This window comes from Opisthocomus hoazin, chromosome 29 (genome assembly GCF_030867145.1).
Source record: "Opisthocomus hoazin isolate bOpiHoa1 chromosome 29, bOpiHoa1.hap1, whole genome shotgun sequence".
NCBI classification, from domain to species: domain Eukaryota; kingdom Metazoa; phylum Chordata; class Aves; order Opisthocomiformes; family Opisthocomidae; genus Opisthocomus; species Opisthocomus hoazin.
Genome location: NC_134442.1, coordinates 1260757 through 1285642, shown reverse-complemented (window position 1 = coordinate 1285642; position 24886 = coordinate 1260757). Strand labels below are relative to the sequence as shown.

The 24886-nt window shown below is 50.3% G+C and overlaps 1 protein-coding gene across 1 annotated transcript in view; it reads right to left on the bottom strand.

Annotated features, from left to right (window-relative positions):
- The window catches only part of LOC142364768 (acrosin-like), a 96977-nt gene extending 73727 nt beyond the window's left edge, over window positions 1-23250 (bottom strand). The window contains exon 1 of the mRNA XM_075444896.1: window positions 23240-23250. Within this exon, the coding sequence (XP_075301011.1) occupies window positions 23240-23250 (11 nt within the window). The remainder of the gene's footprint in view (window positions 1-23239) is intronic.
- Window positions 23251-24886: the final 1636 nt, after the last annotated feature.

The following is a 24886-nucleotide window of genomic DNA, read 5'->3' as shown; positions in this document are numbered from 1 at the left end:
GCCAGGGCTTTCGAAGGCAGGAAGGTCCAAGAGTGCTGGTCGCTGTTTAAATGTCACTTCCTCCACGCTCAGGAGCGGTGCATCCCCCTGAGAAAGAAGTATAACAAAGGAGGAAGGAGACCTGCATGGTTGAACAAGGAGATTCTAGTGGAGATCAGGTGGAAGAGAAAGGTCCGTGGAATGTGGAAAGAGGGGCAGGCCACTTGGGAAGAGTGCAAAAACGTGGTGAGAGCGTGCAGGGATGTGACGAGAAAGGCCAAGACCCACTTGGAATTGGAGCTGGCAAGGGATGTCAAAAACAACAAGAAGGGCTTCTTCAAGTACATCAGCAGCAAAAGAAAGGCTAGGGACAATGTGGGGCCGCTGCTGAATGAGGTGGGTGTCCTGGTGACAGAGGATGCAGAGAAGGCAGAGCTACTGAATGCCTTCTTTGCTTCAGTCTTCAGTGTCAAGGCAGGCCCTCAAGAATCCCAGGCCCTGGAGGTAAGAGAAGAAACCTAGAGAGAGGACGACTTTCCCTTGGTTGAGGAGGACTGTGTGAGGGATCGATTAAACAATCTGGATACCCACAAATCCATGGGCCCCAATGGAATGCACCCACAAGTGCTGAGGGAGCTGGCAGATGTCATTGCTGAGCCACTCTCCATCATCTTTGAGAGGTCCTGGAGGACAGGAGAGGTGCCCGAGGACTGGAGGAAGGCCAATGTCACTCCAATCTTCTAAAAGGACAAGAAGCAGGACCCAGGGAACTACAGGCCGGTCAGCCTCACCTCCATCCCGGGAAAGGTGATGGAGCAGCTTATCCTGGAGGCCATCATCAAGCAAGTGGAGGAAAAGAAGGTTATCAGGAGTAGTCAGCATGGCTTCACCAAGGGGAACTCATGCCTGACTACTCTGATAGCTTTCTACGATGGCATGACTGGCTGGCTAGATGAAGTTAGAGCCGTGGATGTTTTCTACCTTGACTTCAGCAAGGCTTTCGACACAGTCTCCCATAATATCCTCCTAGGGAAGCTCAGGAAGTGTGGGCTAGATGAGTGGTTGGTGAAGTGGATTGAGAACTGTCTGAATGGCAGAACTCAGAGGGTTGTAGTCAGCGGCGCTGAGTCTAGTTGGAGACCGGTAACTAGTGGTGTCCCTCAGGGGTCAGTACTAGGCCCAGTCTTGTTTCACTTCTTCATCAACGACCTGGATGAAGAGTTTGAATGTACCCTCAGCATATTTGCTGATGACACCAAACTGGGAGGTGTGGTATATACACCAGAAGGCTGTGCTGCCATTCAGCGTGACCTGGATAGGCTGGAAAGTTGGGCAGAGAGGAACCTGATGCGGTTCAACAAAGGCAAATGCAGAGTCCTGCTCCTGGGGAGGAACAACCCCATGCATCAGTACAGGCTTGGAGTGGACCTGCTGGAGAGCAGCTGTGCGGAGAGGGATCTGGTTGTCCTGGTGAACGACAGGTTAACCATGAGCAAGCAGTATGCCATGGCTGCCAAGAAAGCTAATGGGATCCTGGGATGCATTAGGAGGAGTGTGGCCAGCAGGTCGAGGGAGGATTTTCTTCCCCTTCACACTGCCCTGGTGAGGCCCCATCTGGAACTGTGTTCAGTTCTGGGCTCCCCAGTTCAAGTAAGATGAAGAGCTACTGGACAGAGTCCAGCGAAGGGCTACGAGGATGGTGAGGGGACTGGAACATCTCTCCTATAAGGAGAGGCTAAGGGAGCTGGGCTTGTTCAGCCTGAAGAGAGAAGGCTGCGAGGGCACCTAATATATACTTACAAATATCTGCAGGGTGGGTGTCAGTAGGATGGGGCCAAGCTCTTTTCAGTAGTGCCCAGTGACAGGACAAGGGGCAACGGGCACAAACTGAAGCACAGGAAGTTCCGTCTGAACATGAGGAAGAACTTCTTCCCTCTGAGGGTGACAGAGCACTGGAACAGGCTGCCCAGGGAGGTTGTGGAGTCTCCTTCTCGGAGATATTCAAGACCCGCCTGAACAAGGTCCTCTACAGCCTATAGTAGGTGACCCTGCTTGGGCAGGGGGGTTGGACTAGATGACCCACAGAGGTGCCTTCCAACCTCTACCATCTGTGATTCTGTGATTCTATGATCAACCTCCAACATGCTTTTTTTTTTCAAAATTTAGTTGATACTGGTTCAGACAACTACCAGAAAAGTTAGTGCAGTCATGTTATGACAGTTCTGAATTTCTTCAGTCTAGTCCTCTCAAATACCCAAGCTGCACACAAGCCTCTTTCAGACAGTCTGTTTTATCTATTATTGCAATGTCAAGATAGTCCTTCATTTGTTATAGATCGATTGTAAGGCTGGATTGCATTTTGAGATCTTCAAGATAAATCAAACCCCGGGATCAACCCCACAGATTATATAACATATCAAATTCAAAGTAAAAAAATAACAATTCAGGGACAAGAGCAGGCCAAAGACATCTTCATGAGGCAACAACACAGGAAGCGTATGTGGAAGAAGGTAAAAGAAATTTGAGAGAAGATTAGTTAATATGGGTGCAGTGCTCTGAAGATCAGAAGTGTGAAGCATGAAGTGTACCAAGGAGTGGCAGAGGAGGGGTGGGCACTTGGCCCATGGGGCATGGGAGTCTGTGAAGCATGGGCAGCCTCCATCCACAGGCACAAACCTGAGTCTAGGGAGAGAAAGCTGAGTGAATTTTGCGCTTTATTTTATGGTATGGCATTTTCTGTATGTATTCTATTGCATGGCATGGTATTTATTTTTCGTAAGTATTGCATGTGCTGTATGGTATATACAGTATGGGGTTTATTGTATTCTATGGTATGGTCTGCTGGTTTTTATTGTATTCTTTGTATTGTAGTTTGTATTATATTGTACTGTATGTTATCTATTGTATGGTATGGTATTGTATGGTATAATGTTACACTGCATTTTGTATTGCATTTTATGTATTTTATGTGTCATAATGTATTTTACGTGTTCTCTTTAATGTATTGTACAGTAAGGCATTGATGTTATTGTAGGTATTTTATGTATTATTTTGTACAGAATATATGGAATGGTGTTTCTTGTACTGTATTTTCTCGACTACTGGGATTTGTGTTGTCTAGTATGCATTGCATTGTCTGTCACGTATGGTATATGGTGTATTGTATTTTATGTTCTGCACTGTATCTATTGTATTCTATTTGATGAAGGTTAGGGTATGCACTGTACTGTATGCAGGCATTGTATGTACTGCATGCTGTGTCGGTATTGTATTGTTTATCGTGTGGTGCCTACTGTGTGTTGTATGGTATTGGATGATACGGTGTTGTATGGTGTGGCGTAGATTGCCTTGTCTATATCCTGTGTTTGTGTTGTAGGCATTGTATTTTGGTTTGTATTGTCTTTAGTACTGTATGCATTTGACTGTATGCAGTACACAGTGTATGCTGTAGCATGTGTTGTATGTGATGCGTGTGTTGTATTTTCTATTGTATGTGCTGTGCGTGTTGTGTTGTGGTGCTGGTGTTGTATCCTATATTGTGTTGTATGTCATGCTACGGCATTATTGCAATGCATGTGTTGTATTGTACGTATCGTATGTGTTGAGTTGCATGGTATGTATTGCAGGGCCTGGCATTGCGTTTATTGTACGTACTGTATTTTTTATTGCATTGACTGCTGTATGGTGTTTTGGTTTGTATTGTGGTTTATCACAATCAAAATCAAGTGTTATTAAAGAAAACAAGCAGTCTGTACCGCACCGCAAGCTAATAAGCTTAATGCCTTGGTGATGTGTTTGACCTTTGCTTCTGGGACTTTTTTTCCCCTCTTCTTACTCATTCCATGTTGACTCTGTGAGGAGTCTCCTCTGTGTCTTCCTTCCACTCCAGCCTTCTGCTGCAGGCAAAGACAACAGACATGTCTATGCCATGCAATATTGTGCATTTTAAGAATTGCAAGGCACTCTCACGATCTACTTCTGTCAGTATGACATGGAATTGTACCTTGCAGAAAGAGCTGCTTGGTTGCCTATGTATTGTACTGATTTTAGCTCTGAGCACAGTGCCATGCTGACACAGCTACACGTGGCTTCCAGCTCAGGGCCCGCTTTTTTGTCACTTCCCTGGGAGATCTCTCATCTCTATTCCACTGTGTGACATGTGAAAAAAAGAGAAGTGATCGAGTGTGGTGCTGTTCTAACTTATATTTCAGCATCTAAGGAAACAGGACAAAGCCAACTCAAAACATTTCAGACATCGCTGGAGACTTCAGATGGTGTCTTGATATTCTAAAACGTTTTTAAATTGTACGTTTTTCTAAACAAACTGCTGGGACATGAGGCTAAAACTTTGGTGGTGTATGAAAATGAATATGTGAATAGTCTTCAGACTGCCTGTAAGGAATGGAGAGTGGTAACACGGGGTCCTTCTCGTGCTCCCAGGCGAGAGGCACCTTTATGGCTGGCAGTAAGAAGGGGTTTTAGCCAGTGCGTCCTTCTGCTGCCTCTTTTCCCAGCACCCACGCACGAATTACAAGAAAAGGAAAATGCAAGCAAATCCCTCTTGGTAACAAGAGAGCCGGGTGTGGGACCTGTGGCTGAGCTCGGGACAGGGAGCACCCCTGGAGCAGCCTTGGGGCTTGCTGCCAACCTGCCTTCAAATGAGCTCTCCCAGCAGGTTGGTGCCCAGGAGTTACTTGGAGTTTTGCTCTTCTCCTTCAGGAACCACGTTCGATGCCAAGCACACCCAGAGCCAGGAGAGGACTTCTAGGACAGCTGGGGCTGATGGTGACAGTTCCCACCAGCTGCCCAGGCCAGGGAGATGCAGGTGAGATAGCAGGGAGGAGACACCAACTAATTGCCTCTTCTCTTGCAGGAACAGGCTTTAGCAGCAGGAGAGAGCCAGGCACAAAGGGCCTCTGAGGTCAAAGAAAGTGTCACGCAGCCAGAGCACACAGAGGCGAAAGGAGAGAAATAGGTGCAGGTCCCATGGCTGGGACAGTGCTTTCAAGGTACCACCTGCCATCGAAACACGAGAACAGCGAAAGGCACTGGCAGGTGATGGAGTGACTGGGAAGAGTGCCTGGCAGAGGGAAGAGCACTGAGAGACAGGAGACAAGACAGAAACGGAGGTGAACCAGATGGCAGGTTGAGACTGAAGGTCTACCAGCTACATTGCTCTTCTGGGCCAACACTGGTGCGGGCAGTCGCACTGCCTGCTATGCGTGGCCACAGACGTGCAATTGGAAGCAGCATGGCTTCATAGGCACTAGAAGACGTCCCCAAACAAACCGCACTCCACGCTGCTTTGGTTTTCAAAAATTGACCTGAAGGTGGTGCCCGATATCTGCTTAGAGCAGGCAGAAGGTGGCCTTGGAGAACGTCACTTGTCTTCTGTGGATACTCTGTGATGCCAGCAGCAGATTTTTGCAGGTGGTTAAGAGGGAATGGTGTGAGAGGTGGGCACACTTCAGCAATATGTGAAGGAAGAGCTGGGGTCATTCTGGGGAGAGCACTCTGGCAGAGACAGCTTTGCTTGTTTGGCTGAGCCCTGTCCCTAATCACCACAGCCCCCAAACAGGTAGTGCAGAGGGGACGTGCCTAGGTGGGAAGCAGCTCGGGGTATGCGTGGTCAAGCACCTCCAAGTCCTTCCTGACTCCAGCAGGTGGAGATGTGGCCGGTGGTTGGCAGGCCTGGTCCTCTTGTAAGGTCTGTGAATGCTGGGGCTGATCAGTCAGGTAGGCTGCAGCCACATGCCACCCACGGGACTGAAAAGGTCTCTGTCCTCTTGCTCGAGAGCTAGGCCAGCTTCAGGTTCGCTAGTGCACTGCGCACGCACACAGCGCTCCCACCAGGAGCTGGCGCGAGACACTCGGTCTTTCCAACTGCGGGGTCCCTATGACCTGTGTTCCCTTCTGCCATCGCCAGCAGCCAGGCCGCTAGACCCACCCCTCTAGCAGGTACAGAGCGGGGCCACACAGAAAAGGATGTGGAATGGCTCTCAAGAAGAAGGTCGGACAGGCTGTGGGGATTATTGAGAGGACTTTAAACAGAGCTGGCGGGGCTCATTGAGAGGGCTTTAAACGAGGTTCAAAGGGGGAGGGGGACATCACCCAGCTCACTAGGGAAGAGCCCAGGTTTGGCGTGCCAGGGTCAGGGGTGAGATTTGCTGCCCAGCTCAAGTGTGTCTATACCAACGCACGTAGCATGGGCAAAAACAGGAGGAGCTGGAAGCCATTATACAGCAGGACGGCTATGACTTGGTCACCATCACAGAAACACGGTCGGACAACTCGCATGACTGGCATGCTGTCATGGATGGATACAGACACTTTAGGAAAGACAGGCCAACAAGGAGAGGTGGTGGATTTGCTCTATATGTGAGGGAGCAACTGGAATGCATTGAGGTTGGCCTGGGGGCAAATGAGGAACGAGTTGAGAGCTTGTGGGTAAGAATTAAGGGACAGTCTCACACGGGTGACATTACAGTGCCACCTGACCAGGAGAAGGAAATTGATGAGGCTTTCTACAGGCAGCTACAAGCAGCCTCAAAATCACAGGCCCTGGTTCTCATGGGGACTTCAACCACCCTGACATCAGCTGGGAAGACCATACAGCTAGGCAGGCACAATCCAGGCGGTTCCTACAGAGCATCGACGATAACTTTCTGACGCAAGTGGTGAAGGAACCCACAAGGAAAGGCACTCTGCTGGACCTTGTATTAACAAACAAGGAGGGACTGGTGGAGGCTGTGAAGGTCGGAGGTAGACTCAGCTGCAGTGACCATGGAATGGTCGAGTTCAGAATCCTGCATGGAGGAAGCAGGGCGATAAGCAGGATCAAAACCTTGGACCTCAGAAAGGCTAACTTTGGCGTCTTCAGGGAGCTACTGGGAAGAATCGCATGGGCCAGGGCTTTCGAAGGCAGGAAGGTCCAAGAGTGCTGGTCGCTGTTTAAATGTCACTTCCTCCACGCTCAGGAGCGGTGCATCCCCCTGAGAAAGAAGTATAACAAAGGAGGAAGGAGACCTGCATGGTTGAACAAGGAGATTCTAGTGGAGATCAGGTGGAAGAGAAAGGTCCGTGGAATGTGGAAAGAGGGGCAGGCCACTTGGGAAGAGTGCAAAAACGTGGTGAGAGCGTGCAGGGATGTGACGAGAAAGGCCAAGACCCACTTGGAATTGGAGCTGGCAAGGGATGTCAAAAACAACAAGAAGGGCTTCTTCAAGTACATCAGCAGCAAAAGAAAGGCTAGGGACAATGTGGGGCCGCTGCTGAATGAGGTGGGTGTCCTGGTGACAGAGGATGCAGAGAAGGCAGAGCTACTGAATGCCTTCTTTGCTTCAGTCTTCAGTGTCAAGGCAGGCCCTCAAGAATCCCAGGCCCTGGAGGTAAGAGAAGAAACCTAGAGAGAGGACGACTTTCCCTTGGTTGAGGAGGACTGTGTGAGGGATCGATTAAACAATCTGGATACCCACAAATCCATGGGCCCCAATGGAATGCACCCACAAGTGCTGAGGGAGCTGGCAGATGTCATTGCTGAGCCACTCTCCATCATCTTTGAGAGGTCCTGGAGGACAGGAGAGGTGCCCGAGGACTGGAGGAAGGCCAATGTCACTCCAATCTTCTAAAAGGACAAGAAGCAGGACCCAGGGAACTACAGGCCGGTCAGCCTCACCTCCATCCCGGGAAAGGTGATGGAGCAGCTTATCCTGGAGGCCATCATCAAGCAAGTGGAGGAAAAGAAGGTTATCAGGAGTAGTCAGCATGGCTTCACCAAGGGGAAATCATGCCTGACTAATCTGATAGCTTTCTACGATGGCATGACTGGCTGGCTAGATGAAGTTAGAGCCGTGGATGTTTTCTACCTTGACTTCAGCAAGGCTTTCGACACAGTCTCCCATAATATCCTCCTAGGGAAGCTCAGGAAGTGTGGGCTAGATGAGTGGTTGGTGAAGTGGATTGAGAACTGTCTGAATGGCAGAACTCAGAGGGTTGTAGTCAGCGGCGCTGAGTCTAGTTGGAGACCGGTAACTAGTGGTGTCCCTCAGGGGTCAGTACTAGGCCCAGTCTTGTTTCACTTCTTCATCAACGACCTGGATGAAGAGTTTGAATGTACCCTCAGCATATTTGCTGATGACACCAAACTGGGAGGTGTGGTATATACACCAGAAGGCTGTGCTGCCATTCAGCGTGACCTGGATAGGCTGGAAAGTTGGGCAGAGAGGAACCTGATGCGGTTCAACAAAGGCAAATGCAGAGTCCTGCTCCTGGGGAGGAACAACCCCATGCATCAGTACAGGCTTGGAGTGGACCTGCTGGAGAGCAGCTGTGCGGAGAGGGATCTGGTTGTCCTGGTGAACGACAGGTTAACCATGAGCAAGCAGTATGCCATGGCTGCCAAGAAAGCTAATGGGATCCTGGGATGCATTAGGAGGAGTGTGGCCAGCAGGTCGAGGGAGGATTTTCTTCCCCTTCACACTGCCCTGGTGAGGCCCCATCTGGAACTGTGTTCAGTTCTGGGCTCCCCAGTTCAAGTAAGATGAAGAGCTACTGGAGAGAGTCCAGCGAAGGGCTACGAGGATGGTGAGGGGACTGGAACATCTCTCCTATAAGGAGAGGCTAAGGGAGCTGGGCTTGTTCAGCCTGAAGAGAGAAGGCTGCGAGGGCACCTAATATATACTTACAAATATCTGCAGGGTGGGTGTCAGTAGGATGGGGCCAAGCTCTTTTCAGTAGTGCCCAGTGACAGGACAAGGGGCAACGGGCACAAACTGAAGCACAGGAAGTTCCGTCTGAACATGAGGAAGAACTTCTTCCCTCTGAGGGTGACAGAGCACTGGAACAGGCTGCCCAGGGAGGTTGTGGAGTCTCCTTCTCGGAGATATTCAAGACCCGCCTGAACAAGGTCCTCTACAGCCTATAGTAGGTGACCCTGCTTGGGCAGGGGGGTTGGACTAGATGACCCACAGAGGTGCCTTCCAACCTCTACCATCTGTGATTCTGTGATTCTATGATCAACCTCCAACATGCTTTTTTTTTTCAAAATTTAGTTGATACTGGTTCAGACAACTACCAGAAAAGTTAGTGCAGTCATGTTATGACAGTTCTGAATTTCTTCAGTCTAGTCCTCTCAAATACCCAAGCTGCACACAAGCCTCTTTCAGACAGTCTGTTTTATCTATTATTGCAATGTCAAGATAGTCCTTCATTTGTTATAGATCGATTGTAAGGCTGGATTGCATTTTGAGATCTTCAAGATAAATCAAACCCCGGGATCAACCCCACAGATTATATAACATATCAAATTCAAAGTAAAAAAATAACAATTCAGGGACAAGAGCAGGCCAAAGACATCTTCATGAGGCAACAACACAGGAAGCGTATGTGGAAGAAGGTAAAAGAAATTTGAGAGAAGATTAGTTAATATGGGTGCAGTGCTCTGAAGATCAGAAGTGTGAAGCATGAAGTGTACCAAGGAGTGGCAGAGGAGGGGTGGGCACTTGGCCCATGGGGCATGGGAGTCTGTGAAGCATGGGCAGCCTCCATCCACAGGCACAAACCTGAGTCTAGGGAGAGAAAGCTGAGTGAATTTTGCGCTTTATTTTATGGTATGGCATTTTCTGTATGTATTCTATTGCATGGCATGGTATTTATTTTTCGTAAGTATTGCATGTGCTGTATGGTATATACAGTATGGGGTTTATTGTATTCTATGGTATGGTCTGCTGGTTTTTATTGTATTCTTTGTATTGTAGTTTGTATTATATTGTACTGTATGTTATCTATTGTATGGTATGGTATTGTATGGTATAATGTTACACTGCATTTTGTATTGCATTTTATGTATTTTATGTGTCATAATGTATTTTACGTGTTCTCTTTAATGTATTGTACAGTAAGGCATTGATGTTATTGTAGGTATTTTATGTATTATTTTGTACAGAATATATGGAATGGTGTTTCTTGTACTGTATTTTCTCGACTACTGGGATTTGTGTTGTCTAGTATGCATTGCATTGTCTGTCACGTATGGTATATGGTGTATTGTATTTTATGTTCTGCACTGTATCTATTGTATTCTATTTGATGAAGGTTAGGGTATGCACTGTACTGTATGCAGGCATTGTATGTACTGCATGCTGTGTCGGTATTGTATTGTTTATCGTGTGGTGCCTACTGTGTGTTGTATGGTATTGGATGATACGGTGTTGTATGGTGTGGCGTAGATTGCCTTGTCTATATCCTGTGTTTGTGTTGTAGGCATTGTATTTTGGTTTGTATTGTCTTTAGTACTGTATGCATTTGACTGTATGCAGTACACAGTGTATGCTGTAGCATGTGTTGTATGTGATGCGTGTGTTGTATTTTCTATTGTATGTGCTGTGCGTGTTGTGTTGTGGTGCTGGTGTTGTATCCTATATTGTGTTGTATGTCATGCTACGGCATTATTGCAATGCATGTGTTGTATTGTACGTATCGTATGTGTTGAGTTGCATGGTATGTATTGCAGGGCCTGGCGTTGCGTTTATTGTACGTACTGTATTTTTTATTGCATTGACTGCTGTATGGTGTTTTGGTTTGTATTGTGGTTTATCACAATCAAAATCAAGTGTTATTAAAGAAAACAAGCAGTCTGTACCGCACCGCAAGCTAATAAGCTTAATGCCTTGGTGATGTGTTTGACCTTTGCTTCTGGGACTTTTTTTCCCCTCTTCTTACTCATTCCATGTTGACTCTGTGAGGAGTCTCCTCTGTGTCTTCCTTCCACTCCAGCCTTCTGCTGCAGGCAAAGACAACAGACATGTCTATGCCATGCAATATTGTGCATTTTAAGAATTGCAAGGCACTCTCACGATCTACTTCTGTCAGTATGACATGGAATTGTACCTTGCAGAAAGAGCTGCTTGGTTGCCTATGTATTGTACTGATTTTAGCTCTGAGCACAGTGCCATGCTGACACAGCTACACGTGGCTTCCAGCTCAGGGCCCGCTTTTTTGTCACTTCCCTGGGAGATCTCTCATCTCTATTCCACTGTGTGACATGTGAAAAAAAGAGAAGTGATCGAGTGTGGTGCTGTTCTAACTTATATTTCAGCATCTAAGGAAACAGGACAAAGCCAACTCAAAACATTTCAGACATCGCTGGAGACTTCAGATGGTGTCTTGATATTCTAAAACGTTTTTAAATTGTACGTTTTTCTAAACAAACTGCTGGGACATGAGGCTAAAACTTTGGTGGTGTATGAAAATGAATATGTGAATAGTCTTCAGACTGCCTGTAAGGAATGGAGAGTGGTAACACGGGGTCCTTCTCGTGCTCCCAGGCGAGAGGCACCTTTATGGCTGGCAGGAAGAAGGGGTTTTAGCCAGTGCGTCCTTCTGCTGCCTCTTTTCCCAGCACCCACGCACGAATTACAAGAAAAGGAAAATGCAAGCAAATCCCTCTTGGTAACAAGAGAGCCGGGTGTGGGACCTGTGGCTGAGCTCGGGACAGGGAGCACCCCTGGAGCAGCCTTGGGGCTTGCTGCCAACCTGCCTTCAAATGAGCTCTCCCAGCAGGTTGGTGCCCAGGAGTTACTTGGAGTTTTGCTCTTCTCCTTCAGGAACCACGTTCGATGCCAAGCACACCCAGAGCCAGGAGAGGACTTCTAGGACAGCTGGGGCTGATGGTGACAGTTCCCACCAGCTGCCCAGGCCAGGGAGATGCAGGTGAGATAGCAGGGAGGAGACACCAACTAATTGCCTCTTCTCTTGCAGGAACAGGCTTTAGCAGCAGGAGAGAGCCAGGCACAAAGGGCCTCTGAGGTCAAAGAAAGTGTCACGCAGCCAGAGCACAAAGAGGCGAAAGGAGAGAAATAGGTGCAGGTCCCATGGCTGGGACAGTGCTTTCAAGGTACCACCTGCCATCGAAACACGAGAACAGCGAAAGGCACTGGCAGGTGATGGAGTGACTGGGAAGAGTGCCTGGCAGAGGGAAGAGCACTGAGAGACAGGAGACAAGACAGAAACGGAGGTGAACCAGATGGCAGGTTGAGACTGAAGGTCTACCAGCTACATTGCTCTTCTGGGCCAACACTGGTGCGGGCAGTCGCACTGCCTGCTATGCGTGGCCACAGACGTGCAATTGGAAGCAGCATGGCTTCATAGGCACTAGAAGACGTCCCCAAACAAACCGCACTCCACGCTGCTTTGGTTTTCAAAAATTGACCTGAAGGTGGTGCCCGATATCTGCTTAGAGCAGGCAGAAGGTGGCCTTGGAGAACGTCACTTGTCTTCTGTGGATACTCTGTGATGCCAGCAGCAGATTTTTGCAGGTGGTTAAGAGGGAATGGTGTGAGAGGTGGGCACACTTCAGCAATATGTGAAGGAAGAGCTGGGGTCATTCTGGGGAGAGCACTCTGGCAGAGACAGCTTTGCTTGTTTGGCTGAGCCCTGTCCCTAATCACCACAGCCCCCAAACAGGTAGTGCAGAGGGGACGTGCCTAGGTGGGAAGCAGCTCGGGGTATGCGTGGTCAAGCACCTCCAAGTCCTTCCTGACTCCAGCAGGTGGAGATGTGGCCGGTGGTTGGCAGGCCTGGTCCTCTTGTAAGGTCTGTGAATGCTGGGGCTGATCAGTCAGGTAGGCTGCAGCCACATGCCACCCACGGGACTGAAAAGGTCTCTGTCCTCTTGCTCGAGAGCTAGGCCAGCTTCAGGTTCGCTAGTGCACTGCGCACGCACACAGCGCTCCCACCAGGAGCTGGCGCGAGACACTCGGTCTTTCCAACTGCGGGGTCTCTATGACCTGTGTTCCCTTCTGCCATCGCCAGCAGCCAGGCCGCTAGACCCACCCCTCTAGCAGGTACAGAGCGGGGCCACACAGAAAAGGATGTGGAATGGCTCTCAAGAAGAAGGTCGGACAGGCTGTGGGGATTATTGAGAGGACTTTAAACAGAGCTGGCGGGGCTCATTGAGAGGGCTTTAAACGAGGTTCAAAGGGGGAGGGGGACATCACCCAGCTCACTAGGGAAGAGCCCAGGTTTGGCGTGCCAGGGTCAGGGGTGAGATTTGCTGCCCAGCTCAAGTGTGTCTATACCAACGCACGTAGCATGGGCAAAAACAGGAGGAGCTGGAAGCCATTATACAGCAGGACGGCTATGACTTGGTCACCATCACAGAAACGCGGTCGGACAACTCGCATGACTGGCATGCTGTCATGGATGGATACAGACACTTTAGGAAAGACAGGCCAACAAGGAGAGGTGGTGGAGTTGCTCTATATGTGAGGGAGCAACTGGAATGCATTGAGGTTGGCCTGGGGGCAAATGAGGAACGAGTTGAGAGCTTGTGGGTAAGAATTAAGGGACAGTCTCACACGGGTGACATTACAGTGCCACCTGACCAGGAGAAGGAAATTGATGAGGCTTTCTACAGGCAGCTACAAGCAGCCTCAAAATCACAGGCCCTGGTTCTCATGGGGACTTCAACCACCCTGACATCAGCTGGGAAGACCATACAGCTAGGCAGGCACAATCCAGGAGGTTCCTACAGAGCATCGATGATAACTTTCTGACGCAAGTGGTGAAGGAACCCACAAGGAAAGGCACTCTGCTGGACCTTGTATTAACAAACAAGGAGGGACTGGTGGAGGCTGTGAAGGTCGGAGGTAGACTCAGCTGCAGTGACCATGGAATGGTCGAGTTCAGAATCCTGCATGGAGGAAGCAGGGCGATAAGCAGGATCAAAACCTTGGACCTCAGAAAGGCTAACTTTGGCGTCTTCAGGGAGCTACTGGGAAGAATCGCATGGGCCAGGGCTTTCGAAGGCAGGAAGGTCCAAGAGTGCTGGTCGCTGTTTAAATGTCACTTCCTCCACGCTCAGGAGCGGTGCATCCCCCTGAGAAAGAAGTATAACAAAGGAGGAAGGAGACCTGCATGGTTGAACAAGGAGATTCTAGTGGAGATCAGGTGGAAGAGAAAGGTCCGTGGAATGTGGAAAGAGGGGCAGGCCACTTGGGAAGAGTGCAAAAACGTGGTGAGAGCGTGCAGGGATGTGACGAGAAAGGCCAAGACCCACTTGGAATTGGAGCTGGCAAGGGATGTCAAAAACAACAAGAAGGGCTTCTTCAAGTACATCAGCAGCAAAAGAAAGGCTAGGGACAATGTGGGGCCGCTGCTGAATGAGGTGGGTGTCCTGGTGACAGAGGATGCAGAGAAGGCAGAGCTACTGAATGCCTTCTTTGCTTCAGTCTTCAGTGTCAAGGCAGGCCCTCAAGAATCCCAGGCCCTGGAGGTAAGAGAAGAAACCTAGAGAGAGGACGACTTTCCCTTGGTTGAGGAGGACTGTGTGAGGGATCGATTAAACAATCTGGATACCCACAAATCCATGGGCCCCAATGGAATGCACCCACAAGTGCTGAGGGAGCTGGCAGATGTCATTGCTGAGCCACTCTCCATCATCTTTGAGAGGTCCTGGAGGACAGGAGAGGTGCCCGAGGACTGGAGGAAGGCCAATGTCACTCCAATCTTCTAAAAGGACAAGAAGCAGGACCCAGGGAACTACAGGCCGGTCAGCCTCACCTCCATCCCGGGAAAGGTGATGGAGCAGCTTATCCTGGAGGCCATCATCAAGCAAGTGGAGGAAAAGAAGGTTATCAGGAGTAGTCAGCATGGCTTCACCAAGGGGAAATCATGCCTGACTAATCTGATAGCTTTCTACGATGGCATGACTGGCTGGCTAGATGAAGTTAGAGCCGTGGATGTTTTCTACCTTGACTTCAGCAAGGCTTTCGACACAGTCTCCCATAATATCCTCCTAGGGAAGCTCAGGAAGTGTGGGCTAGATGAGTGGTTGGTGAAGTGGATTGAGAACTGTCTGAATGGCAGAACTCAGAGGGTTGTAGTCAGCGGCGCTGAGTCTAGTTGGAGACCGGTAACTAGTGGTGTCCCTCAGGGGTCAGTACTAGGCCCAGTCTTGTTTCACTTCTTCATCAACGACCTGGATGAAGAGTTTGAATGTACCCTCAGCATATTTGCTGATGACACCAAACTGGGAGGTGTGGTATATACACCAGAAGGCTGTGCTGCCATTCAGCGTGACCTGGATAGGCTGGAAAGTTGGGCAGAGAGGAACCTGATGCGGTTCAACAAAGGCAAATGCAGAGTCCTGCTCCTGGGGAGGAACAACCCCATGCATCAGTACAGGCTTGGAGTGGACCTGCTGGAGAGCAGCTGTGCGGAGAGGGATCTGGTTGTCCTGGTGAACGACAGGTTAACCATGAGCAAGCAGTATGCCATGGCTGCCAAGAAAGCTAATGGGATCCTGGGATGCATTAGGAGGAGTGTGGCCAGCAGGTCGAGGGAGGATTTTCTTCCCCTTCACACTGCCCTGGTGAGGCCCCATCTGGAACTGTGTTCAGTTCTGGGCTCCCCAGTTCAAGTAAGATGAAGAGCTACTGGAGAGAGTCCAGCGAAGGGCTACGAGGATGGTGAGGGGACTGGAACATCTCTCCTATAAGGAGAGGCTAAGGGAGCTGGGCTTGTTCAGCCTGAAGAGAGAAGGCTGCGAGGGCACCTAATATATACTTACAAATATCTGCAGGGTGGGTGTCAGTAGGATGGGGCCAAGCTCTTTTCAGTAGTGCCCAGTGACAGGACAAGGGGCAACGGGCACAAACTGAAGCACAGGAAGTTCCGTCTGAACATGAGGAAGAACTTCTTCCCTCTGAGGGTGACAGAGCACTGGAACAGGCTGCCCAGGGAGGTTGTGGAGTCTCCTTCTCGGAGATATTCAAGACCCGCCTGAACAAGGTCCTCTACAGCCTATAGTAGGTGACCCTGCTTGGGCAGGGGGGTTGGACTAGATGACCCACAGAGGTGCCTTCCAACCTCTACCATCTGTGATTCTGTGATTCTATGATCAACCTCCAACATGCTTTTTTTTTTCAAAATTTAGTTGATACTGGTTCAGACAACTACCAGAAAAGTTAGTGCAGTCATGTTATGACAGTTCTGAATTTCTTCAGTCTAGTCCTCTCAAATACCCAAGCTGCACACAAGCCTCTTTCAGACAGTCTGTTTTATCTATTATTGCAATGTCAAGATAGTCCTTCATTTGTTATAGATCGATTGTAAGGCTGGATTGCATTTTGAGATCTTCAAGATAAATCAAACCCCGGGATCAACCCCACAGATTATATAACATATCAAATTCAAAGTAAAAAAATAACAATTCAGGGACAAGAGCAGGCCAAAGACATCTTCATGAGGCAACAACACAGGAAGCGTATGTGGAAGAAGGTAAAAGAAATTTGAGAGAAGATTAGTTAATATGGGTGCAGTGCTCTGAAGATCAGAAGTGTGAAGCATGAAGTGTACCAAGGAGTGGCAGAGGAGGGGTGGGCACTTGGCCCATGGGGCATGGGAGTCTGTGAAGCATGGGCAGCCTCCATCCACAGGCACAAACCTGAGTCTAGGGAGAGAAAGCTGAGTGAATTTTGCGCTTTATTTTATGGTATGGCATTTTCTGTATGTATTCTATTGCATGGCATGGTATTTATTTTTCGTAAGTATTGCATGTGCTGTATGGTATATACAGTATGGGGTTTATTGTATTCTATGGTATGGTCTGCTGGTTTTTATTGTATTCTTTGTATTGTAGTTTGTATTATATTGTACTGTATGTTATCTATTGTATGGTATGGTATTGTATGGTATAATGTTACACTGCATTTTGTATTGCATTTTATGTATTTTATGTGTCATAATGTATTTTACGTGTTCTCTTTAATGTATTTACAGTAAGGCATTGATTTTATTGTAGGTATTTTATGTATTATTTTGTACAGAATATATGGAATGGTGTTTCTTGTACTGTATTTTCTCGACTACTGGGATTTGTATTGTCTAGTATGCATTGCATTGTCTGTCACGTATGGTATATGGTGTATTGTATTTTATGTTCTGCACTGTATCTATTGTATTCTATTTGATGAAGGTTAGGGTATGCACTGTACTGTATGCAGGCATTGTATGTACTGCATGCTGTGTCGGTATTGTATTGTTTATCGTGTGGTGCCTACTGTGTGTTGTATGGTATTGGATGATACGGTGTTGTATGGTGTGGCGTAGATTGCCTTGTCTATATCCTGTGTTTGTGTTGTAGGCATTGTATTTTGGTTTGTATTGTCTTTAGTACTGTATGCATTTGACTGTATGCAGTACACAGTGTATGCTGTAGCATGTGTTGTATGTGATGCGTGTGTTGTATTTTCTATTGTATGTGCTGTGCGTGTTGTGTTGTGGTGCTGGTGTTGTATCCTATATTGTGTTGTATGTCATGCTACGGCATTATTGTAATGCATGTGTTGTATTGTACGTATCGTATGTGTTGAGTTGCATGGTATGTATTGCAGGGCCTGGCGTTGCGTTTATTGTACGTACTGTATTTTTTATTGCATTGACTGCTGTATGGTGTTTTGGTTTGTATTGTGGTTTATCACAATCAAAATCAAGTGTTATTAAAGAAAACAAGCAGTCTGTACCGCACCGCAGGCTAATAAGCTTAATGCCTTGGTGATGTGTTTGACCTTTGCTTCTGGGACTTTTTTTCCCCTCTTCTTACTCATTCCATGTTGACTCTGTGAGGAGTCCCCTCTGTGTCTTCCTTCTACTCCAGCCTTCTGCTGCAGGCAAAGACAACAGACATGTCTATGCCATGCAATACTGTGCATTTTAAGAATTGCAAGGCACTCTCACGATCTACTTCTGTCAGTATGACATGGAATTGTACCTTGCAGAAAGAGCTGCTTGGTTGCCTATGTATTGTACTGATTTTAGCTCTGAGCACAGTGCCATGCTGACACAGCTACACGTGGCTTCCAGCTCAGGGCCCGCTTTTTTGTCACTTCCCTGGGAGATCTCTCATCTCTATTCCACTGTGTGACATGTGAAAAAAAGAGAAGTGATCGAGTGTGGTGCTGTTCTAACTTATATTTCAGCATCTAAGGAAACAGGACAAAGCCAACTCAAAACATTTCAGACATCGCTGGAGACTTCAGATGGTGTCTTGATATTCTAAAACGTTTTTAAATTGTACGTTTTTCTAAACAAACTGCTGGGACATGAGGCTAAAACTTTGGTGGTGTATGAAAATGAATATGTGAATAGTCTTCAGACTGCCTGTAAGGAATGGAGAGTGGTAACACGGGGTCCTTCTCGTGCTCCCAGGCGAGAGGCACCTTTATGGCTGGCAGTAAGAAGGGGTTTTAGCCAGTGCGTCCTTCTGCTGCCTCTTTTCCCAGCACCCACGCACGAATTACAAGAAAAGGAAAATGCAAGCAAATCCCTCTTGGTAACAAGAGAGCCGGGTGTGGGACCTGTGGCTGAGCTCGGGACAGGGAGCACCCCTGGAGCAGCCTTGGGGCTTGCTGCCAACCTGCCTTCAAATGAGCTCTCCCAGCAGGTTGGTGCCCAGGAGTTACTTGGAGTTTTGCTCTTCTCCTTCAGGAACCACGTTCGATGCCAAGCACACCCAGAGCCAGGAGAGGACTTCTAGGACAGCTGGGGCTGATGGTGACAGTTCCCACCAGCTGCCCAGGCCAGGGAGATGCAGGTGAGATAGCAGGGAGGAGACACCAACTAATTGCCTCTTCTCTTGCAGGAACAGGCTTTAGCAGCAGGAGAGAGCCAGGCACAAAGGGCCTCTGAGGTCAAAGAAAGTGTCACGCAGCCAGAGCACAAAGAGGCGAAAGGAGAGAAATAGGTGCAGGTCCCATGGCTGGGACAGTGCTTTCAAGGTACCACCTGCCATCGAAACACGAGAACAGCGAAAGGCACTGGCAGGTGATGGAGTGACTGGGAAGAGTGCCTGGCAGAGGGAAGAGCACTGAGAGACAGGAGACAAGACAGAAACGGAGGTGAACCAGATGGCAGGTTGAGACTGAGGGTCTACCAGCTACATTGCTCTTCTGGGCCAACACTGGTGCGGGCAGTCGCACTGCCTGCTATGCGTGGCCACAGACGTGCAATTGGAAGCAGCATGGCTTCATAGGCACTAGAAGACGTCCCCAAACAAACCGCACTCCACGCTGCTTTGGTTTTCAAAAATTGACCTGAAGGTGGTGCCCGATATCTGCTTAGAGCAGGCAGAAGGTGGCCTTGGAGAACGTCACTTGTCTTCTGTGGATACTCTGTGATGCCAGCAGCAGATTTTTGCAGGTGGTTAAGAGGGAATGGTGTGAGAGGTGGGCACACTTCAGCAATATGTGAAGGAAGAGCTGGGGTCATTCTGGGGAGAGCACTCTGGCAGAGACAGCTTTGCTTGTTTGGCTGAGCCCTGTCCCTAATCACCACAGCCCCCAAACAGGTAGTGCAGAGGGGACGTGCCTAGGTGGGAAGCAGTTCGGGGTATGCGTGGTTAAGCACCTTCAAGTCCTTCCTGACTCCAGCAGGTGGAGATGTGGCCGGTGGTTGGCAGGCCTGGTCCTCTTGTAAGGTCTGTGAATGCTGGGGCTGATCAGTCAGGTAGGCTGCAGCCACATGCCACCCACGGGACTGAAAAGGTCTCTGTCCTCTTGCTCGAGAGCTAGGCCAGCTTCAGGTTCGCTAGTGCACTGCGCACGCACACAGCGCTCCCACCAGGAGCTGGCGCGAGACACTCGGTCTTTCCAACTGCGGGGTCCCTATGACCTGTGTTCCCTTCTGCCATCGCCAGCAGCCAGGCCGCTAGACCCACCCCTCTAGCAGGTACAGAGCGGGGCCACACAGAAAAGGATGTGGAATGGCTCTCAAGAAGAAGGTCGGACAGGCTGTGGGGAGTAGGGACAGGGTTCAGCCAAACAAGCTAAGCAACCGGCACTTTGCTTATGCTCAAGGACGAGCTTCTTGAGCCCCCCTTCTCTCCATTTTCCACACTTATTCATCCCCCTCGACTTCCTTGGCTCCTCACTTTCTCTGCCCTTGTCTCCTCCCAATCAAGGGACCTAGCCCCGCCTACTAGTCCCCCTTGCTCCCAGGTCTGTCACATCTGGGAACAGATTGGGTCTTTCAGGGGCTGTTAGCTAGGTCATCTTGGCCTTGCGTGGCATTACTGCAGTGGTTTCCTGGCTACAGCTGTCCCTGCCAGAGTCCTCTCCCCAGAATGACCCCGGCTCTTCCTTCAGATATTGCTGAAGTCTGGCCACCTCTCACACCATTCCCCCTTAACTTCTGGTGACATCTGGCTCTTCCTCATGGCACTGTAACTCCTGCCAGCTTTCTTTCATCTTTCCATTTAGCAAAGGCTTCAACCAGGTCCTAATCATCATCCCCAGAGTTGTCTGCATGTCACATCATTATTTTGCATCCTCTTGCTAGCCTCAATGTGCCAGTCTTCTTCATGCCATGGTGGCTCTGAGCACTCTCCTGTCTGACCAGGCATGGTGTCAGCCCTGCTGAGCGACTCTTGCCCTTTGTGCCCTCCTTGACTGCCTGCAGCCTCATTTTGCCGGGCGTGGAAATGCTTGCCTTGCGCACGAGAGTGAATTGGACTCAGGCACGGTTAACTGTGAAACCTGGCAACTTTATTCCAAGAACTAAGTCAGCTTCAGCATTTGTGTGCACTGGGAAGTGTTGCGGAGGAAGAACCGGACTCGACACGATGATCAATGTGATCACGTACAAGCCGTTTATTAGCCTCAGATAGCTCACTTTTGTATTCCCCACTACATACGCGGCGATTCCCCATTGGTGATAATCAATTTAACTCACATAGTAACTCGATTATGATTGGTGTGCGTCACTAGCTCACGCGCAGTGCTCGTGGCCTTCTTGCAGGCGGCAAGTTCCTCTTTGGCATCTGGGAGTTGTTTGTCTCTGCATTCTTACTTCCTCATTCCAACCGCAGTTTGTCCTCTAGATGCCCTTGCGGCCTTATGCTAAGGCTCTGCGGCCTTAGGCTAAGGCTTCATGGCCTTCTAGAGAAATGCTGGATTGCTCACATGTCCCCAGTCCTTTAATGCTTCATCCTCCACAGGGAGGAGAGCGGGCAGCACAGAGCAGGCCTTTGATGCCGAGGCTGCCTTTGGAGCAGCAGGCATTGCCCCAGAAGGAAATGATCATGGTCCAGTGCAGCCTGCGCTGGTTCCTGTTGATCCTGCTCCTCAAGCCTTTTTTCCCCTGAGGAACTGCAGGAGCTCCTTCAGAAGAGTAAAGAATTCCACCAGCTTCTGGCGTGGAAATGGACAGGAGCTAATGCTGCCCGACTGTGTTGGTGTTGGCCTTGGCCTCTGAGAGGGGCTTGAGGTGGAGAGAAAATGACTCCATGGCTGTGCTGTTGTTCTTGCTGAGCGCAGTCCATCTGTAGCAGGATCCAGTCGTAGAAGTGCTGCGTGGAGGTGTAGACTCCAGGCTGGTTTGGTCTGGCACAGCCTCTCCCCCAGCTGGTCACTCCAACAAGCCAGAAGTAGTCGTTGGTGTTATCTTTGCAGACCAGAGGACCACCGCTGTCACCCTGCAGCGGAGGAGAGAGGGTTAAGGTGGTGTGGGGTGGCCCCGGTCAGCACTCTGGCTGGCTCCTTCTCTCCCGCAGCAGCTGCCAGAGCTGTCCTGACTGCACACAAAGGCTCTGCTCAGGTGCTGGAGCCTACAGAAGCTTGTCTGGCAGGGGGTGGTGGGCCAGTCAGGCAGGGCTCTCTCTCTCTGTCCTCTTTGCACAGTGATCCTGGATGTGTGGAAGGGGGATGTTGCAGGACTGGGCTCTGGAGCTGTGGGCTGCCCAGAGCACTAGATGGGCTTTGTGGGCAGAGAGCCAGGCCTCTGGGACAAGGGCGGCCCTGGGCAAGGACCTGCATCTGGGCAAGGGGAGGTGAACCCCAAGAGTGGAGGGGACCCAGCAGTGGCAGGCTGACTTGCCAGGCAAAGCACGCGCTGGGGCAGGTTTGGGCGGTTGCCACAGGGCTGCCTGTGCTGTTGGGGGTGGACTTGTAGCACGCTCCTACCTGGCAGGTGTCGATGCCGCCCTGCGGATAGCCAGCACACAAGTTGTGGCTGTGGATGGCCCCTCCGTACCAGCGGCTGCTGTTGCAGAGCTTGATATCGATGAGGCGGACCTTGGCCTCCTGCAGGACATAACTTGGTCCCCCAGCTGTCAGCACAGAAAGGAGTTAACAGCCAGCAGCTCGCTGCCAGTTCTCCTCTCCTCCCCCCCCCGCCCCCGGTGTCTGGCTGAAGCCCTGCCCTAGGGCTGGGCTTTGCGTCTCCAGAGGCACTGTGCCGCTGCTGTCTCCCTTCTGTCTTGCTTGGGGTAATGGGCCAGGCCCACCTCTCCATCGGCATGCACCCCGCAGCCCGACTCTGGCTTTCGCCTTTGCTGCCAGGAAGCCCACCCCGCCTCCCCAGTGTGCCCAGCCTGCGCTCAGGACACCACTCCCTTTTGGGAACTCACCTCTTGCAGTCGTGGAACCCCAGCCACTGACGTAGCAGCTTCTCAGCTGCGACACTCTCAGCCATGCGTAGGGCACACAGGCAAGCTGCACGTAGTAGCCGCACAGGACAGGCTGGTCCAATTCCAGCAAGGCAATGTCGTTCCTCTGCGTGATGTTGTAGTAGTGCTCGTGAACCAGTAGCCGCTTAATAGTGCGCACTTGGGTCTCAGGGCCCAGCTGAGTCAAGTGGCTGGCCCCGATCACCACGTGCCACATGGTGATGTGCCTGCAAGGCAGGTGGAGAGAGGGGTCAGAGGGAGCGCAGCCACGTGCTGCAAGCAGCCCAGCAGTTGCCTGCCTTCTGCTGCACAGGGCAGAGAGGAAGGCAGCGCTACGGAGGGTGCGACTGCCCTAGCACTCCTTGGGCACAAGGAGTGTCGGGCGGGAGGCTGCTAGGAAGCCGTGGCGTGAGCCCAGCCCTCTCGCGAGCAGGCTCTCAGCTGGGCTTGGCAGTGCCCAGGCACTGGGCGTGCTGCAAGGGAGCGGGATGGGATCCGAGGTACAGAAATGACCACAGTGCCACATGCAAATACAAGCCTAATTTCATGCACAGTGATGTTATCATGTCATAAGTCGATATCATACAGTACAGTAAAATCGTCTGCCTGACTTTTTCCCCAAGGTAATAAACGGCACGGCAACGAACACATAAAGCAAATATGGGTTTAAATACCAGAGACATTTGATCAAAGTCATAAACATTTTTACCGGCGACTATTTAACTGACACAGAAAAATGCGTATAACATAATTTAACAAAATCTAAGAAAACTGTTTTAACTCCCGCTTCTCAGCCCTGCTGTTATTTCCGCGCCACACTTGGGTGCCATGTTTACTGTTCTTGTTTGGCTGCAGCCGGCAACAAAAGCGCCATGTGGCCACCCTTCCCCCCCGCCGGGGTGCGGAGGAAATGGAAAGAAACAGGCAGAAAACTGGTGGGTGGGGATAAGGGCAGTTTAATAGAACAGCAAACAGAGGGAACAGCAACAACAACGTTACAGATGAGGAGAAAAGCACAAGACAAACCGCCCAACCCAGAGAGTCGTTCTCCTGGACCGGACCAGTGCCCGCGCTCCCGAGCCGCGAGTGAGTTCCCGCACCCAGCTGCCCCCCACTGGAACCCAGCATGGTGGCACATGCTATGGAATACCCTGTTCTGTTTGGTCAGGTGGGGTCAGCACCCCCAGCTGTGCCCCTTCCTGGAGTCCGGTGAAAATTCACCCTGTCCTGGCCAAACCCAGGACACTCTGGAACAAAACTCATCTTCTGTCCTAGCACATGCGCACTGTGTGATGCGTCTACCCAGCATGCTTTCTCTTTCTGTTGTAGTTTGCCTTGTGCATCAAAGCTACTGCTTCTTTCTCTTGCAGGTCAAGGTCCAGAATATGGGGCCAGTGGTAAGGATGCCCTGAGTAGGATCCAAAGGCTGATGGCAGAAGATGGCATGACTGCTGTGGTCCAGCAGGAGCAGAGTACCACCATGGCGTCCATGGGCGGCTTTGGCAACAAAATCATTGTGAGCCACCCGATCCACCGCAGCTCTCAGACTGGTGCAGAGTCTGCCTTCGTTCAGGGCACCGCAGTCCAGCTCACAGCAGCTGGCAGCCGAGCTGGAGGGACGGATCCTGTCGGAGTCTATGCAGCTGTCAGAGCATGGCCTGAGCCCGCGGACAGCCCCTGGTGGGAGTGAAGGACAAAGCGCTGGGGATCGGGACATGCTGGAGCAGGCCCAGTCCTCCATGGACACTGAGGGACCAACTGAGTATGGTGACCTAACTAATAATAACCATCTTCCTGACAGTACCAACTTCTACAGGAATGAGAGCACCAGTGGGGAGTGGCGGAAGAGGGAGAGACTGAGCCGTGTGTTGGTGCTACCCTTGTACTGCTCAGCAGAGACCTGTACCTCACAGCTGGCCAGGAGCTGGAAGAGTAGGGACGTGTGGCTCTGACAGGATGCTGGCGGTTCAGAGGGCTCCTTGATCCTGGGTGAGTGGGAAGGGACAAGGACTGCAAGGGAAGCCATGGGGAAGAAAGCATACTTCACTTGCAACATTCCCACTGCCAAAGCGTTGGCAGGAATATGAACCATACTGGCTGCACATCATGCAGATTTTGAAGCCCCATGGGATCCCCTGAGCTCAGCCCTAACCCTGCAGTTCGGTCAGTGTCATCCTTTGTAAAGCTGGTTTCCTTTCCTCTTTCCTGCCCTTATATGCCTGGGGGCTGGTGAGTAGAGTGAAGAAGACCTGCAGCATCCTTCTGGAGACAGGCAGTCTTACTGGGCAAACCTGGGCGTGGTGCTCCAGCTCCATCGCTGGAGTGGAGGAGTCTTCAGGCCATAGCCCCGCTCCATGGCACACCACTGCTTGCCCTTCGGAGCATGCTATTCTGAGACCTGTTCTGCCCGCACTGTGGTCTTTTTTGGGAAGAACGGGGCTTTGGCGAAAGCTGCATGGCTCAGGA